General features: G+C 47.0%; 3 protein-coding genes across 5 annotated transcripts in view; 1 reads left to right on the top strand and 2 right to left on the bottom strand.

Moving 5' to 3' along the window:
• LOC113207789 (SNF-related serine/threonine-protein kinase) overlaps nt 1–2,611 on the bottom strand; it is a 12,808-nt gene extending 10,197 nt beyond the window's left edge. For 2 of the 3 annotated variants that reach the window (XM_026424483.2, XM_026424482.2), the window contains exon 1: nt 2,448–2,611. In XM_026424483.2, coding sequence (XP_026280268.1) covers nt 2,448–2,461 — 14 coding nt within the window. In that variant the 5' untranslated portion in view covers nt 2,462–2,611. The remainder of the gene's footprint in view (nt 1–2,447) is intronic. The other variant, XM_052267221.1, reaches the window with a different exon arrangement.
• A 127-nt stretch (nt 2,612–2,738) lies between these two features.
• LOC113207806 (intraflagellar transport protein 172 homolog) lies at nt 2,739–11,578 on the top strand. The gene is made up of 31 exons (XM_026424508.2): nt 2,739–3,248; nt 3,332–3,475; nt 3,552–3,664; nt 3,752–3,937; nt 4,018–4,105; nt 4,180–4,394; nt 4,481–4,648; nt 4,769–4,985; nt 5,079–5,206; nt 5,300–5,418; nt 5,501–5,679; nt 5,779–5,922; nt 5,999–6,287; nt 6,364–6,510; nt 6,590–6,770; nt 6,837–7,039; nt 7,129–7,286; nt 7,578–7,722; nt 7,818–8,008; nt 8,117–8,299; nt 8,414–8,560; nt 8,647–8,801; nt 8,905–9,085; nt 9,167–9,361; nt 9,460–9,574; nt 9,669–9,813; nt 9,902–10,106; nt 10,192–10,365; nt 10,441–10,656; nt 10,751–10,975; nt 11,071–11,578. The coding sequence occupies exons 1-31, from the start codon at nt 3,210–3,212 to the stop codon at nt 11,398–11,400; spliced, it is 5,325 nt and encodes a 1,774-aa protein (XP_026280293.1). The 5' UTR covers nt 2,739–3,209; the 3' UTR covers nt 11,401–11,578.
• Nucleotides 11,545–16,953, bottom strand: LOC113207855 (protein takeout-like). Its single transcript, XM_026424580.2, has 6 exons — nt 16,794–16,953; nt 13,100–13,192; nt 12,867–13,020; nt 12,655–12,788; nt 12,426–12,575; nt 11,545–12,324 (listed from the first exon to the last, which is right to left on the bottom strand). The coding sequence occupies exons 1-6, from the start codon at nt 16,876–16,878 to the stop codon at nt 12,170–12,172; spliced, it is 771 nt and encodes a 256-aa protein (XP_026280365.2). The 5' UTR covers nt 16,879–16,953; the 3' UTR covers nt 11,545–12,169.
• Nucleotides 16,954–17,973: the final 1,020 nt, after the last annotated feature.

The following is a 17,973-nucleotide window of genomic DNA, read 5'->3' on the forward strand; positions in this document are numbered from 1 at the left end:
GGCGGGGGGTGGCGGGGCCCGGCCCCGGCCCTCCGGGGTGGAGTGGCGTCGCGAGCGCAAACAAGAGGAGCACTCGGCTACTGCGCAGCACCACGCCACGGGGGCGCGGCGGGGCGCGGCGAGACGCGGCGGGGCGCGGCGAGGCGCTGCGGGGCGGATACTCTCGTTCACACCCCCGCGGGCGCGCCTCAGACACCGGCGGGGAGCGCGCCCTACGCAGCCCCGGCCGTCACGTCGTCAGCCCAAGGACGGGTCGGGCCGGACAGGCGCGGCCACAACGGCGTAATAACCAGAATCATTGATGCGGCACCTCGGTACGCCTCGGCCCCGGCCGGCCCGGCCCGCAGGCTGCATCGACCACCGCGGCGCCGGGACCGGGACGGACATTTGCATGTCTGAGTCACACTGGCCGGGGCTGGGCCGGGGCGCGAGGTGGGCGAACGCACGTCCACACCTCTTCCTCCCCAGCGGCCCCGGCCCCCGGCCCGCTCCTCCTCCTCTGGGCTGCCGCTCCAGCAGCTCGACGTATCGGCACGCTCCTTCACAATCAATGCGGGGGCGGCGGCGCCGGCCGAGGTTTGTGCCAGCCTCAGGGCGCACCCCGGGCCACCCTGTGGGGCACCCTACCCTGGGGGGCACCCTGGGGGGGCATCCCGCGGGCCTGCAGAGCGCAGGGATGCGATGCCGGGCCGCTCGCGTCGGCCTTGACCTCGATGCGGTCCCGGGGCCGATAAGACAACAAGGGCACACCGGGGCATGCTCCGCCAAGGGATCCTACATACGGTCGCACGCACCACCGCTCTAAAATCACACTTGTTTTCTTTGCCGATATCGTTTCATCTTCCATCCGAACCGGTCCGTTCCGGCCAGCTTATCATCTCGTTACGTTACGGTGTTACGGTGCGCGAGCTGCCACCCTGCCCTGCCCCCCTGCGCCTGCATGCATGGCGTGCGGCAGGCCCCGCCCGCCGCACCGCACCGCACGGTGGGTGCGGATGGTAATGGTCCAACGGGGCGAGCCGGCGAGCCTCGGGGGAACCTTTGGCTCATCAGCTGTCACATCTGGTGGCATCTCTCACAATGACCCGGCGGCACCCGATGGTGAGCGGGGGAAGTGCAGCAGGGCGGGGAAACCGCAAGTAGTCGATGGTGGGAAAAGGGGGGGGGGGCGAGGGGAAGGACAGTGCGGAACCGGAAGGGGGAAGGGCAGGAGGGTAATTACATTCATAGAGAAAAAGGCGGACAAGGCGAGGAAAAGAGCTAGATGAGAGAAACGACAAGTTACTCCTCCTCCCTCTCCCCTCCCTAGCTGCGCCTTGGGTCGACGCCTGGGCTGAGCTGGGCACCGACATCGCACCGGAAATCTGGGCAGGGCGTTGCAGCCAGCACAAGCGTTAGCGCGGCGCAGCAGCGGTGCAGCTTCGTTAGTATGCGCTAGACATACTGCGCGATAATCCGGTGCACGGGCCGGGTGGGGCGTACACAGCCACAAGCGACGGTAAAATAATTGGGCTCAGCCCAAGTAATGCTTTCAGAAAAACAAATTTACTGTTCCAATTCGATATTCCTAGGTGGCTGATTTGGTAAACTTGACACGGTCACACAAGTTGCCGGCACAGTTTTCAGAGAAACACTATAACATGTCGGAAATACTTTTCCTAGCTATAAGCCTTACAAATTTTTGTGGAGCTTCCACATCGTATTTGATTAAACAACAAAACTAAGATGCTCAAGAAAGAAGATAATACCACTTTAAGGGGACGTAATGTCCACACTTTGCATACTTGGACAACAAGCTGATGATAATCGTTGGTTGGTCTTGTCATGCGACATGAAAATATCAAGTTAGGGACTTTAAAGCTAGTGTGGCTGGCACACAAACGAATGTCAAAGATAGGACTGACTGAAACTGTGTCAGCAGGGTGGAAGATATCATATTTCAGAATTATGCACATTGCGCTGAAGAAAGTTAATAGTGAATTATCCAATGTTTTCCTCATAAGTTAAAAACCATAACCTTAAAAAGATTATGCACATATGTTTATATAGACTGCTTACAGTCCGTCCCTACTAAGAAAATTCGAAATATAACTCTAGATACTGTTTACAAGTTAAAAAGAGAGAGTTCCCACCCAACTCGGCTGAATTTTAATCATTCATTCATATTCATCACAATGGTAGGATTCACAACTGGAGGAACTAGTTGTCTGCCCTAGAAGTGTCAACTGCACTGTCACAAGAGGATTTACACCCTCAAATCGTTTACATATGACACAGCAAATGCATTTAATGATAGGAAGTACCAAACAGAACTAAGCAAGATTGAAAAATAGCCGCTGAGATACAAATATAGCTCGCATAAATCAACGAAAAGGAGTGGCAGATCGACATACATTAACCAATATAACTGGAAATGGTTGAAACAAAAGTACTGCTTCCCAACATACCTTTGTCTACGCATCCGTCCAAAAAGTTAAAATTCAGAGTAACTGCATTCTTATAATCACTGTAAGAAGTGCATTTTCTTCGCTATATCAAAGCGCCGTTCTGAACACTCACTGATCGTCAAAACCCATGAGGCTAGTTTAGTTATGAATGTGTTCTTAAAGGTTATGGCGCTCACAGCCTTCCTGAATTGATCTGAAACTGAGAAGTTTGAATGGGAACAAACTAAACACGACACCGTAGGGGGTTGGGTTGGGGGGTTGTTTGTTTGTTTACGCTGTTTATTTGCCACCTTGTTGACGACAGTGGAAAAAACGTCAGGAATGTAAAACTAATTTCGCGTGCGAACGATGTTACTAGCGTGTTGTGACATATTACAAAAAAATTAATATTTTAAGAGAAGTCAGCGCTATCATCAGGTGCCATCCTGAGGTGTTTACAACTATATCTTGGCTCTTATTGCACATAGTATATGTCGAAGTTACCAAACAACTTCCCTTGGAAACTATTTAATGTTGATTGATGTTCCTTGAGTGCCCGTGAATGTACTTTCTTCCTGAACTGAGGGTGTTTGCGGACTTGATTTGCTCATGTACGTTGGCACGACATTGGCCGCGAAAAATCGATCAAACATAAATGAACTGCCGGACGTGCTGCATTCCAGAGCGACCTGCGTTATTGAAATGTTATTGATTGAAGTCTGAAGTGACATTGATAGCTCTGTCCCGGATCTTTTACGGCCACGACATCATTATTTCAGAACAATGCGACTTAAACATTTAAGCACAATAATCCCTGCACAGGTATGTTTCATGTGGAAAAGATTCGAGATAGTTCGTAGAAAACGCATTGTGCAACTAACAGCTGTGATCCTCTGATTTTACAGGATGGGGAGGCTCGAGTTACTGCTGTTGCTTGGGCTCCTAATAATTTGAAACTTGCTGTCTGTACTTCAGACAGAATTGTGTTATTATTTGATGAAAATGGAATAAAACGTGATAAGTTTCCTACCAAGCCATCAGATTCAAAGGTATATCAAATTTTGTTTTGCTTCTTGTTTTTAAAAAACTAGTCAGCTTATTTTATGATTTGTCTTAATTTTACAGTTTGGTAAGAAAAGTTATTCCGTTAAGGGCTTAGCCTTTTCTCCTGACTCTACTAAAGTGGCTGTGGGTCAGACAGACAATATTATTTATGTCTACAAACTTGGAGATGAGTGGTATGTAGTACGACTTGAAATTTGGAAGCTTGTACCTTCAAAGAAAATATGACCCTCGGTTTATTCATACTCCATTTTTCTTTTCAGGGGTGATAAAAAAGTCATATGCAACAAATTTCCTCAACAGTCTGCTGTCACATGTCTGGTATGGCTGGCAGATGGTCCTATCATTTGTGGCACTGCAGATGGAAAAGTACGAGCTTCCCATATCAAAAGCAACAAGACCCAAACCCTGTACACAACAAACTCTTATGTGGTGTCCCTTGCCATGAAGTAAGAATCTATTTCGTCTATAACAGCATAGCTTGGAAATTAAATTATAAGTTTAAAATAAGGATTTCTTTTTTTTTCAGTTCTCAGGGTACAGGATTTTTGTCAGGTCATGCTGATGGCACCATAGTTCGTTATTATGTAACACAAGAAGACAATATGGAGCAGCAGGTTGAGTTGTAGTGACATGGCAGTCTTATGATCACAGGAAAGCAGTTACTAATTGAAATTTGCTTCATCTCCAGGGAAGAGTTACAACACATCCAGTCCCTCCTTATAGCTTGTCATGGCCAATGGGATCTGTAATTGCAGCTGGCTGTGATAAAAGAGTCACAGTTTACGATCGTGAGGGACGAATCAGCCATCAGTTTGATTACAGCAAGGATGACAATGAGAGAGAGTTCACTGTAGCTTGCACAAGCCCAAGTGGACAGGCAGTTTGTATCGGCAGTTACGATAAGTAATAAAACATTCTACTTGCGTTTTTCTCCATTTCTATCACATTTATTTTTGAAAATTAAAATTTTTACCATGGTTTATTGCTAGGCTGCGATTATTTTCATGGAATCCTCGGAAGCAATCTTGGGAGGAAGAAGCTGTCAAAGATATTCCAAATCTTTACACTATTACTGCTATGGCTTGGAAGAGAGATGGATCCAGGGTGGCCTGTGGAGCACTTTGTGGTTCTGTGGAGATGTTTGAATCAGTCATCAAGTAAGACTTCTTCATAATGTCTTTTGCTTCTCCCACAAATTGCATTGTTGCTCTTGGTGGCTTTCTCCTTGCTGTGAATCTACATATGTTTGATTGCCAATTTTGTTACCTTTTGTTTAGACGGATGCTGTGGAAAAACAAATTTGAAATGACTTATGTCGGACCAAGTCAGGTGCTTGTAAAGCCATTGACCTCAGGTTCTAGAGGAGTGGTTCTCAGATCACAATTTGGATATGAAATAGATGATGTTCGAATTATGGGAAGGGACAACTATTTAGTTGCAAGGACGCCTAAAACACTTTTGTTAGGTGATCTAGAAAGGAACCTTCTTAGTGAAGTAAGATAATCCCTTGTTATTTGTGGGTTTTAATCTGATCCCATTTTTATCATTACTTGGTCAGGTTCTATATACACTTACTTTTTCCCTCAGGTGATGTGGCCCAACTCTGGTCGGAATGAGCGGTTTTATTTTGATAATCCAATGGTATGTTTGATTTTTAATGCTGGGGAATTAAGCCTTGTAGAATATGGCAACAATCACATTCTAGGATCAGTTAGGTGGGTTACTTTTAAAAAATATATCTTTTTCTGTTAATTAAAAAAACAGTAGATCTGTAAATTTTTTAAAATGTGCTTTCTACATCCTTCTAGGACTGAGTTCATGAACCCTCATCTGATCAGTGTCAGATTGAATGAAAGAAGGCCAGAAAACAGTACTGAAGACTGCAAAATGCTTGCACATCTTCTTGATTTGAAGACTATTTGTATTGGTATACATTGTGCTTTTATTGTTCTACAGTTCTAAAATTACTTTTTAAATCCTAGTTTTACTTAAAATGATTTGTATTTCAGTTGATTTGGTGTATGGTGTTACTCTGTCTCAAGTAACTCATGATTCTAAAATTGATTGGCTGGAACTAAATGAAACCGGACAGAGACTACTATACCGTGACAAAAAGATGCGCCTAACTCTTCTGGATATTAGATCCGACTCAAAAACTCTTATCTTAAGTTATTGCACATTTGTTCAGGTAACATTCCGTGGTCACATGGACAGATGCTACTTAACTTCTTAACTTTCTTCACAGTTCTTTTGTCAGGTTTATTTTTAATTCTTATTCCTCTTCCAGTGGGTTCCTGGCAGTGATGTTGTTGTTGCTCAAAGCCGTTCTAACCTTTGTGTTTGGTACAATATTGACCGACCTGATGGTGTCACACTCATAATGGTGAAGGGAGAGGTTACTGATGTTGTAAGGACAGATGGAAAAACTGAAGTAAGCACCTACAGAGTTTACTTTGTTTTTGCATCATTTGGCATCATATTTATTATTTCCATATGTATTTTACCAGGTTTTAGTGCTTGAAGGACATTCCCAGCTGAGTTATGAGCTTGATGAAGGCCTTGTTGAATTTGGTACTGCTGTACATGATAATGATTTCGGACGAGCAGTTCTGTATCTTGAAGGCTTACGAGACCGTGCTGTTGCTGAAGGAATGTGGCAGAATTTAGGTGCAATAGCTCTATCACAGAATAATTTACTTGTTGCGGAGCGTTGTTATGCAGCTTTGGGTGACATATGTCGAACTCAATTTCTAAGAGAAACTAAGCGAATTGCAGATGATTATTCAAAAGAGACAGGTAAGAATTGTTTGTCATACAATTTTCAGTGTAATACATGATGAATTTCGTTCCGATTAAAATACCATTCATACAGGTCAAGATTGGATCACCTGCCCAGATCTTTGGGCAAGGATGGCAATATTGAATAATAAGCTTAAAAGTGCTGAGGCAATATACTTAGAGCAAAATCAAGTTGACAAGGCTATAAATATGTATCAGAAAATGCATAAATGGAATCAAGGTACGTATGTAAATGGTTTATCACATTAATTTATTTAATTATATCTCCATCTTAAATTTAAAATAAAATTGTTTCAAAGCACTGGCGATTGCTGAGCTAAAAGGTCATGATGGCAAAGAAGAGCTTGCTTCAAAATACCTCTCTTGGCTAATTGAAACAAAACAAGACGACAAAGCAGGTGAAGTTAAGGAACAAAATGGAGACTTGGAAGAGGCTTTGCGACTTTACCTGAAAGCAGGGTTACCTCTTCGTGCTTCAAGGTCTGTGTGATCTAAGGAACAGTTCCAAATACTATACCACTAGCTAACTAATGAATTCTGGAACAGACTCTTGCAGAATAATCCCCACCTTTTGTCGAATGATGATCTGGTGTCTCGTGTATCATCTGCTCTTCACCGAGCAGAATTGTTTGAACAAGCTGGGCAACTTTATGAGAAACTAAATCAACCCCAAAAAGCTCTTGATTGCTACCGCCGTGGGCATGCCTTTGCACGCGCTGTTGAACTGTCTCGGCAAATTTCTCCTTCAGGTCAGAAATCTTTTCTGTACAGCTATTTACCTAATCTTAATTATTTTACTTATTAGCTGAAGATATTTTATTATTTCCTTTGTTTACAGAAGTTGTAAGTCTTGAGGAACAGTGGGGTGATTTCCTGGTCAACTCACAGCAACTGGACGCGGCAATCAATCACTATATTGAAGCAGGTAAAATGAGCAAAGCACTTGATGCTGCAGTTGGCGCTAAACAGTGGAGAAAGGCAGAACAAATTATCCAAGTAAGTTCACATCCCTATATATTATTACGTGCTTGTAATTTCATGCACTCTACACTATGTTACAATTTCCAAGTTTTGTATTGTTTTCTTTGCTCACACAGCACTGTAATTACATTTGATTGCAAATGCACTGCTTTTAACTTGTATGTTGTTGTGCTTTTCTTCTCCGAGCTGAAACTGTGTAGGTTTGTTATCAAAATAAATTGTATTGGCAGCCTTTAAAAAAAATTTTTTAATGACGGTGTGTCATTGTCTGTTTATTGTGTTCTGATGTTCAAAATGTTTAACCAGGTGATTAAAGATAATAGTATTGTGGAAAAATATTCTGTTCTACTTGGACAGCACTTTGCTTCTGTTCAAGATTACAGCACTGCTGAAAAATTGTACTCTCAGGCAGGCATGTACAAAGAAGCTGTAGAAATGTACAACAAAGCAGGTACATGCTGTTAATGATCATGACACTTATGTCTTGCTGTCTTACTCTTTGAATCTTTTATTGATATTCATAAGATGTCTTTCATTTTTCTAAAGGGCTTTGGGAGAAAGCTCACATGATTGCTAATCTCCACTTGCAAGCCAAAGAAGTAAATGAAATGTACACTGAGCAGGCAACATTGTTACAACAACAAGGAAAGTTCCGTGAAGCTGAAAAGCTTTTTATTTCCATTGAGCAACCTGATGCAGCAATATCAATGTACAAGCAACAAAAACAATATGACCAGGTATAGTTTAAAAAATATATATACAGTATTCAAAATGTGGGTCAATCTCCTTAAAAAAATAAAACAAAAAATATTTATGGTATGGTGCTGAAATTTGTTGTATTTCAGATGATGAGGTTGGTTTCTCTACATCACCCTGACTTGGTCCAAACCACTCATTTACACCTGGCTCAGCAGTTGGAGGCAGAATCAAACTATCCTTCTGCAGAACATCATTATGTTCAGGCTGGGGATTGGAAAGCTGCTGTTAATATGTATAGAACAGCTCTCATGTGGGAAGAGGCATACAGAGTAAATTTATATTTTTTTAAAGTTTACGTTTCTTTAAAAAGACAAATTTTGAGAAAAGCCTTTAATCTTTGTATCAAACTTGACATTTAAAATCTTTTTATTTGTAATTCATAGGTAGCCAACCAGAAAGGTGGAACAGCTGCTGCAAAACAGGTTGCATTTCTGTGGTCAAAAAGTCTGGGTAGTGATTCTGCTGTGAAGCTATTAAATAAGATGAATATCCTTGAGGCTTGCATTGATTATGCATGTGAAACTTACCAGGTACATTGTTTTTCAGAACAACCTCATCTTTAATCTTATAAGTACTGTATTTTACACTTACCCAATTACTTTTCATTGATTTGTAGTTTGATTTTGCCTTTGAACTCTCTCGACTGGGGCTTAAAGCACATTTGCCCCAAGTACACTGCAAGTATGCCATGGCTTTAGAGGATGATGGGAAATTCCAGGAGGCAGAGGATGAATTTGTGAAGGCTGGAAAGCCAAAGGAAGCTGTTTTAATGTATGAAATTATTACCCAATGCAAAAGATTCTGTACCAATGTTTATTAAATAAGGAGAAATTTGTCTTAACTTCTCCCTATTTTGTAATTGTTATTTCCTTAGGTATATTCACAATCAGGACTGGGATAATGCTGCTCGCGTTGCTGAGTTACATGATCCAGGTAGTGTTTCTGATGTCCTAATCGGACAGGCCAATGATGCATTTGCTCGAAACAATCTCCCTCGTTTTGAATCATTGTTGTTACGTGCACATAAACCTGAATTTATTGTTAAACAATACAAGGTAAGAGTGTAAACTACCTATATGTTCAACAGGGTATGTTTTAAATTGTTTAATCAATTTTTTTTGTAATGTACCATTTAGGAAGCAGGCATGTGGGTAGATGCTTTGCGAGTGTGTCGAGAATATCTACCTGTGCGCCTTCCGCAACTTCAAACAGAATATGAGCAACAGCTTGGGAGTTCCACTGGTCCAAATGACATCAATCATCTAATGGCTCAGGCTAAAGAGTGGGAAGAAAGTGGTGAATATAAGACTGCAGTTGATTGTCTGATTAGAGTATGTAAATTTCATATTTCATATGCAATCCACTTTATTCTTATTGCATACAGTAGCTTTCTGCAGCAAGACTTAAATATTTGCCTCTTTTTCTCTAGGCAAGTTTAAACGCTAATGATTCATCTCTGATTATGCGCTCTCTCTCTGATGCCGCAGAGATCACCATGAAATTTCTTGAGGGTAACCAAGCAATGGAAGCAATTCGTGTATTAGGTACTTCTGAATTTTTGGCTGATCTGTAATGTGTTCTTAATTTAATATTTGGTTTTGTTTCTAAGACACCTTATTATCAAACATCTTATTTTAGGTCCCAGGCTTGTTGAGATGAAACAGTCTAGTCTTGCTGCGCAGTTATATTTATCTGCTGATATGAGCCGAGAGGCCATTGATGTACTTATCCAGGCTGGAGATTGGAATAAAGCAAAGAAAATTGCCCGAGAATATGATGCAAGGTGATACTAACTGCCAAGAATTTCTGTCTATTTAATAGATGTAAGCCTTCCTGTTCTAAGATCGTTGTCTCTCTCTCTCTTTGGATAGTTATGAAGCGTATGTTGAGGGGAGGCAAAAAGATTTGCTTCGTGCGCAGGGCAGAGTTGATCAGCTGGCTGATGTTGATGTCATCAGTGCTCTTGACCTTCTGGCTGAACAAGAACAATGGGATAGATGTCTAGAGGGGGCCTCACCGCATGGACCTCAAGTACTCCACAAATATGTAGCTCTCTATGCATCTCAGCTGATAAAGGTTTGTATGAGACTTTATGTTTTTTAGTTTAAATTAATTTCATTATGTAACTATAAGCTATAAGTATTATTTTCTATTTTTTCAGGAAGAGCTTTCATTAAAAGCACTTGCTCTATATGTGAAATATGATACCCCAGCTTTCCCTCAAAATTACAACATTTATCGCAGAATAGCTCTAGATTTATTTAGCATGCCTGGTCTTGATAATGTGGATTCGTTTACAACATGGAAACAGCTTCGCTCAATGTTGTTCAGTCTGGTAAATATTGTTGATTTATTTTCTAGTTTCTTTAAATACATTTATGAATAATCAGACCATTTATTAATATTTCAGACAGAGAGTATGAGGACTAGCACAGAGGGGGGCACTCAAGTTCATCAGGAGTTTGAGACTCTATTGAAAATAAGTCATTACTATACTCTTTGGTCAGCAAGCCGAGCAAGCCCTGCAATGGAACAAATAGCTTTCAAACTAGCTACTTCTTTACTAAGGCACTCAGACATTATTCCAGCAGACAAGGCATTTTATGAGGCTGGGATGGCCGCAAGGGTAAAGAAAAGCATAAAAACATTGTACTCCAATTTGAAGTATTTTTAAGCTACATTAATTATTGTTGATTTAATTGAACTTTATTGTATGGCAGGGTGTTGGAAGAGAGGATGAAGCATTTGTGTTCCTGAATCATTATTTAGATGTGTGTGAAGCAATTGAAGAAGGCAATGCAGATTTGCTTGATCATTCTGACTTTACAGAAACAGATTTTCCTCAAGAAATTCCCCTTCCTGCTGCACCATATTTAAGCCCCCAACAGCATGAAGAGGTCAAGGAATGGGTTCTTGCTATATCAATGGACCAAAAAGTTGACCAGGTATAACTTTTAACAAAAAAAAACAAACAGACATTTGTGTAATATATTGTTATTTTCCACAAGTCATTCAATAAATCTCAAAATTGTGATTGCAGGTTCTTCCCTTGGATGACCGAAATCTGTATGCATCATCTCTCCGTTCCAGCAATAAGGCAGAACCTGCAGCTTTTGCTTGTGTTGTCACTGGGTACCCTGTATTAGGTGTTGGTTCTGCTAGGGTAGGGAGGCACCCCCAACCTGTTGAGTTTCAAAGACAAGGCTGTTACGCAAACCAAGAAGACTGGAACAGTCTGGTGATGGCTGCCAAGTTAACAGGTTCAACCTCATCTAATTTTGCTGATGTTGTTGATTTTGTCAGTGAGTGGTGTGGAGGGAGCAGTAACAGTACTGGAGCAGTGAGCATGACAGGATTTTCTTTCAGATAGAAAGTTATGACATTTGTATTTTACTCTAGTCATATTGTTCCCGATTTTCACTTAAAATTGTAATGTGAACCATGGCCAAGTGCGTTGTATTTTTGTCTTTTTTAGTTGGTTAAGATTCAGTTAGGTAATCAATCTGCACCAATGTTTTGTTTATTGACATTAAAATGTCAAAAGTTTATTTTCTCTGTTTTTGTCTTTTTTGATGTTTTTTACATTTTACACAGTATTATCAAAAACAAATAAGTATAACCAAGGATTATTCAAGTTTCAAATGTTTACGACAGTTGACAATTTGAATTCTTAGTTATCAAAGGGAAGCAAGTACAATTTTCACAATCTACTGATATTGAGCAACAACATGAAATTGAATTGGAAGAATTGATCTTTGGAAGTAAGATACATCATCACAGAAAAAGTTTATTGTTAGAGAAAGAGAGAGAGAGAGAGAGAGAGAGAGAGAGAGAGAGAGAGAGAGAGAGTAGTGACTTTGGTCGATCTTTATGACCTACATTTTAAAAAATATCAACACTTTTTATACTAATTCAAAGTAATTATGGTACCTACAAATATCACGTGAATGGTTTTTGCTTTCAGTCTGAAGGTGGCCCAGTGTCTCATATTGAGCCTAAAATGTCATCAATCTACCTACCATTATTCTAGACAATTTAGCAAATCTTTGGAACCTACTTCGTATGCTCATTCAATCAAATGCCTAAGTGTGGATATGTGAGTGGTGGGCTGGATTGAGGGAGGTTTTGTTTTGGGGTGGTTAGTTTGCAGGGAAGAGCTGGTCGTAGGTGAAGTGCTCCGTGATCCTATTGGCGACCTCCAGCAACATGTTGGATGCAGTTGCGTCGATGATGGGTTTGATGACCTTGATGAATTCCTTGTTGTTGGCGTTAATAGCCTGGTTCACCGATTCGCCTGAAAAGAAAATGATTGTATTAACCGGTCAGGGTCCATAGTCTTGTGGTGGTGCGCGCCTCCGGAGCGAAGCGGGCTGCCTGTCGCCCCCGTGTACTCACTCAGTACGGGGTCGTTGCCGAACAGGTTGCCGAGGTAGATGTGGTAGTTCGACAGTGCGACGTCCACGTCCATCTTGTCGAACTTGATGTAGCGCTGGCCATTGCGCATCTCAATGTGGCCCTGAAGGGTCGCCTCGCCGTACACGTCAGCTGCAAAAGTGTAAACGACAGAGGTCAGTGAAGGTGGTGGACGTAAAGGGAGGCGCATGTGGGTCGCCAGGGAACTCACTCGTGTTGCCTGTCATGGGGCCGCGGGCCTTGATAGGGAGCGCCAGGACGTTGACGTTGACCTCGTACTCGCCGTTGAACTTGATGACGGGGATCTCGATGCTGGCGCGGAACGTGTTGGTGTCCAGGTCGGCTCTGCGAGAGGACGGAGTATGGGTGAGCTCACGGTCAGTCGGGGACAGCCGACGTCCGGCGGGGCTGTGCCCTACTCACTCGATCTTGTGGATCTTGAAATCACTGACGCCCCTCGCATCCACGTTGTGGCCCAGCGCCTTGAACCTCGGCAGGCGAGAATTCTGCACAGGTGTCACGTTGATCTCTCGAAGATGCAGTGGCTCCAGGCCGGGTACCTCCAGCTCCGGGATACCTGCGCCACTCGGACGGTTAGTCTCACGCCACCAGAGTCGCCTCTCTAGATGCACTGGGCGCCATGCTCTAAAACGTACCGGTCTTCAGCTTGGGCCTGAGGTTCTCGATCGAGTCCTTAATGCAGGGGATGAGATTGGGGTCGTTCCTCTTGCAGACCTTGATGTAAGGCGCTGCAACAAAGACAGGACGTGGCATTGAGAACAAGAAAAAGTACCCGAATTCAACCAAATGAAAGATAAAAAATTCTCTTGGAGAAGGAGACTACACCCGGCCCCTCACCCGGGTCCCATACCCTACACTGTCGTGATTCCTACATGACGTCATCCAAAATCCACTCTACACGGTTTGTTATTATTTTCGCGTCAAAGCAGGTGCCGGCGCGTCTGACGCAGGTGTGGGAAAGGTTGACGAGTTGCCTCGGGCGGGGTGGCGGGGCGGGGAGCGCCCGGGCAGTAGGCAACCGCCAGCCCCCGCTGCCCTCCGCCTGCCTACCTGCCCGGCGGGCGCTGCCTGCTGCCGCTCCGCGGGCCCCGCCGCCGGGAAGCTGGGGAAGCTGCGGCGGGGCTGCACGCGATAGGCTCGCTCACCCACTTCCTCAAGGTGGCGTTTGGGAATTTGTTGAAGAAGCGCGTGCCATTGTTTAAAGACGACTCGGCGCGCTCCGGTGCGCACGCGGGCGTACCAGGGCCTTGGCGCCTTGGCGCTGGAAGTGCCGCCGCGCGCGCCGCTCGACCAACAGTCCGATCCTGTTTGCCCGCAAATCCGAGGTGCGCCGGGGGCGACGGGGGCGGCGGGGCCGACAGGAGCTACTGCTCGCTCGCGCCAAGGCGGGGTAGTTCCCATGGTTGGGGCAGGTCGCGTTAGCTCGGCTGGGTCCGTGGACCCAGGGCCGCGGGGCGCATCGCGGGGCGCGGGGTAACGTGGTGCGGAGGTGTGAAGCGACCACCCGTCCGAGTGGGTGTTGCGCGACGCGGCCAATCTGAATATTACAGGAAACGCGCCATGGAGCTCCTGATGGACACGCGTCCGCTCGCGCGCCCCGTTGCGAGCGAGGCGGGGCGCACGACGAGCGGCAGTCTAGTCTAGTCGCTGGCGCCGCTGCCCCGCCGCCCCGGTCTTCCGAGGAGCTCGAGGGAGCGTGCGTCGGGTCGGGACTGGGACTTGCGGAATATTCCATCGGACAGGAGCAAAACGAGACGCTCGGTTTTTCGCGCGCTTTGTTGATGTCGTGCTGCTGTTGATGGTGAGAGAGAACACTCGCGCTGATTGGCCTTTGTCTTTTCCCAGGAGGCCGTTGGGAAAAAAATGGGGTATGTTCACCAATTATCGACAGCTCTGAACTGACGACACATCAAATTGGTGCGGCCAAACGAAATGAACGCCTTGAAAAATAAACCAGCGATGCCCAGAGCCCGTTTAATCGCATCTCACTGAAAAGCTGAAAAGCATCAAAAGCATCGACGTCACGCCTCAGTATGACCGTGAACTTGACGCGGCTGTTCTAGGAAACGTATCGAAGAGATGATTACACTAGATGCTCTAGACACACCGCGGAGGCGGGGGAGCGCTGCGCCGGCCCTCTGGGCTCGGGCCGGGCTCCGGTGGGAGGAGCAAAACACTGTTGTTGGCACTCGTAATGGAGTTCCGCGAGCACTGAGGAGGAACCACCTCTTGGGGGGATTCCCTCAGGCACCCGAGCACGAGAGCTCGTCGCTCATTGCGTCCGTCCAAAATATTACGCCTGACTTGATATGACCAGCACACATAGACAAGTCGGTAAATATGCGGGAAAATGCTGCCCCCACTGCATATCCAGGCGACGTATGACAAAACATTCTGACAATTTTTTTTTTGAATATTTTGAAAAAACTGCTAAATTATTCTAGAAACTATGTTCAGTGCCACATTGCGTTTCACTTGATACATCGACAACTTTAAATACTTCATTCGTTTTTTGTTAAATGTGGTCCATGAAAAGGAGTGAAAAGTAATTTGGAAGAAGAAGATGCAGTTTGAAAATTTTCATTCCACAGCAACGAAAATCAGTTTGGCAGTTAAAATAATTGCACTGGCACTTAAAATAGGAAGTGACCATTTGGATTACACGTAAACAGAGGATTTTGCGCGGTAAAATAACGGGCATTGCCGTTTGCCGTGGAGTCCGGGTTCGTGCGGAAAGCGCTCCCATCGATGGCGATTTAGCCGTCATTCCGTGCCTGTTTTGCAAACTCTTATTTTCCGCTCAGACAACCGCTTTCTGCAAGCAGTGGCAGGCTCTTTGCCAGGGAATGTGCAGGAAAAGTCCGAGAGGACGACTTTGATGACTCATGTTACGGGCATGGCGGAGAGGAGGCAGGAGCGGTAGATGTGCGTCGGAAAGGCAGAGGGATTCACCCGGATTCACCCGGTCTTCCAGGGAATTTCCACCACAATTCCACAAGTCTTGTATCGCGCCCGGGATGGTGAGAACTCGCCTCCCGTAGGAGCGGAGAAAGGGACGGGGGAATAAGGGGAGAGAGGCGGAGCAGGCGGACGTCTGTTTTGTTTTTGTTTGTCGTTTTTTCCTCGATTGAGCGCGCGTCAAATGCGGTAGATGATGATTCGCTCTCCGCGTAGTCGCGGAGCCGGCGGCGGCGGGCGCACGCCCAGCTGGACGATTAATTCAAGCGACCGCGGCTCAGCTGGCCGGTGCGCGGGGCTGGCGCGGGGCTGGCGCGGGGCGGGTGCGCATCGGTCTCGGTGCCCAACACCATCGCGGCGGCGGCAGGACTCGCGGCAGGACTCCCGATTTAGGAAGAGGGCTTCTGTACAGTTCTGCGTTCGCGCGCCCGGCGCGTCCACCACGCCGCCGCGGCCTCGGCTCCTACATGTCGCCGGCGTGAGGAGCTCTCTCATCAGGATGCACTTGTGGACCGTGATTACCGAACCTTCTCCGCCCCCTCCTCCTCCTCCCCCTCCTCCTCCCCGCCCTCCCGGCCCGCCGCGGCAGCCCCGACCTTCGCCGCACTCGCCGCCGCCGTCCCCTCCATTTTTCACACGCCTAGTAGTGACACGCGGCAGAGTGGTGCTACGAAAAAATACTGCACCCGCGTTGGCGGTACTTGCTTTCCGGCGAATCGCTCTGACTGCCTGGTTTGCTTGGCCCGGCCCAGCCGTTTTTGCCTGCCGACTTCGTGCCGCCGCCGCCGCCGACTGTACGCCTGCCTATAGTCCTGCTTGCCCCACGAACATCCCATTGACGATGGGTTTGACGCACTCCCTGCCATTCTGGGTGGCTCCAGGACAAGGAAGACCAACAATGTGGTACGTGGTACGCACATGCGTCGAGAATGGAGTGGAGAAGCTGGGCCCCGCTGCCCGCGTACCCCCGTGTTGATGGCCAGGAAACGTCCAGAGAGTATGCCCGTGTTGTTCGGATTCATTCGGAAAATGACGGTAGCTCGGCGCCTGTGAGACTCGGGGTAGGCCAGCCCGCAGTACACGCATACACTGCAGGCAACATGTTGCCTACCCATCAGGCGCTATGAGAGCTTACATGGGCTGAACTTGTCTGGTTCACAATGGCGAATGACAGACTCACTTTCTGTATGATCCTCCCAGCACGCCGAGCACGGGGGCGTCATTCGGTGGCACTCTACCCCAGGGCCAGGCGGCCATGCGCTCCCCTGACGACTGGTTCAGGGTGGGGGCATCCTGTTATCATTTTGGTCGCGGGGTGGTGGTGACTTTCGCTCCCCTCCTCCTAGTGCACGGGGGGCGCTCGGTACTCACGGATGGCGAGCTCCTTCTGCTGGGCGCGGCCAAGGGCGAGGACGGTGGCGAGGACGCCGAGGGCGAGCAGGGTGGCGGTCCTCATGTTGGTGGCGTGCGTGTGTGGATGCGAGGATGGCTTGCCGGCCAGTGATGCCGCTCCGGGCGTCCCGCCTGCCTTTATAACAGCGCGTGCCGGTGCGGCGGGCGGCGCGCCCGGCCCGGCTCGGCGGGAGCGCCGCCCGCGGGTGGGCCGCCCGCAGCACCGCGCGCCGCGCCGGGCCTGCCCACCCACCGGGCGCGGCGCAACCGGGCGCAGGGGAGGAGCGAACTCTAACCCCTGCATCGCGTCGGTTCTTCGAAGAAATAAAATATTCCGACGCTCCGGTCTGGTGGAACGCAGAACAGCTGCACATCCCGTGTGCACTGTGCTCCCCGGGTGTCCACCGCGATGCACACTCGGAGACGCGCGCCGTTGCGGGTGTCGCCTTCGGTGACCACGAATTAGCATTTCCCTCGTGACGCACGGACGGAAATTGTGCTCTTGCTCGGAGGCGTTTGGGGTCCGGCGGCCCGGCGACCTTTGCGGTCGGTCAGCACTGCTGATGGATTTTTCGAAAAAGAAAATTCCACCGGCAGCGAAGTGTTTTGCTCGCCTTGATCGCGTACGCGTTTGATTACGGCGGGCGCCTTGTGATCCAGAAGACCGGGTGCGTCGCGCGAGGTGCCGTTTGGGGAAGACCCGGCCCGGCCCGGCCCGACCCGACCCCCCGGACCCGGAGGCGTGGCTGCTCACTCAGCCGCACCAAACATCCTGATGCCGCTGCCGTCGCTGATGCTGGGCCGAACAAAGTGTTCGCGACCGGTTCGAGCGAGGCTTGGCTGCACCAGAAACCCTTGGACCAGGCAGACGCACCGCCAGTGATACCAATCTGTATGCTGTCACTGCCAACACCGACAGCGGCAAACCGCATTGATGCATGTCAAAACGGGAAAACGGTAACGTTTTCAAACTTATCATTTTGCACCTCAGACCGTCGCCAAACAGAAAAACAAATCGTTTAAAATGTTGTCCGGGTTGTGCTTTTTTTCTTAGTAGTGATTACTCAGTGACGTATGTCTTCTAAACTCAAGCAATTGAGGTGGAAGAGAAAGATGAATTAATTAATGGAAATGTTGGAAATAAATTTTAACATTTGCT

The sequence above is a fragment of the Frankliniella occidentalis genome, unplaced genomic scaffold (assembly GCF_000697945.3).
Source record: "Frankliniella occidentalis isolate FOCC.00 unplaced genomic scaffold, Focc_3.1 Scaffold47, whole genome shotgun sequence".
Taxonomy (NCBI): Eukaryota; Metazoa; Arthropoda; class Insecta; order Thysanoptera; family Thripidae; genus Frankliniella; species Frankliniella occidentalis.

What these genes read in the sequence shown, in the direction of transcription:
- LOC113207806 (XM_026424508.2), top strand. Translation starts at nt 3,210, where the DNA reads ATGCGACTTAAACATTTAAGCACAATAATCCCTGCACAG. An exon ending in ATGCATGTGAAACTTACCAG is followed by an intron (nt 8,561 to 8,646) that starts GTACATTGTTTT and finishes ATTGATTTGTAG; the next exon opens with TTTGATTTTGCCTTTGAACT. An exon ending in GGAAGCAATTCGTGTATTAG is followed by an intron (nt 9,575 to 9,668) that starts GTACTTCTGAAT and finishes ATCTTATTTTAG; the next exon opens with GTCCCAGGCTTGTTGAGATG.
- LOC113207855 (XM_026424580.2), bottom strand. Translation starts at nt 16,878, where the DNA reads ATGAGGACCGCCACCCTGCTCGCCCTCGGCGTCCTCGCCACCGTCCTC. An exon ending in CAGGCCCAAGCTGAAGACCG is followed by an intron (nt 13,021 to 13,099) that starts GTACGTTTTAGA and finishes CGAGTGGCGCAG; the next exon opens with GTATCCCGGAGCTGGAGGTA. An exon ending in CCCCATGACAGGCAACACGA is followed by an intron (nt 12,576 to 12,654) that starts GTGAGTTCCCTG and finishes ACACTTTTGCAG; the next exon opens with CTGACGTGTACGGCGAGGCG.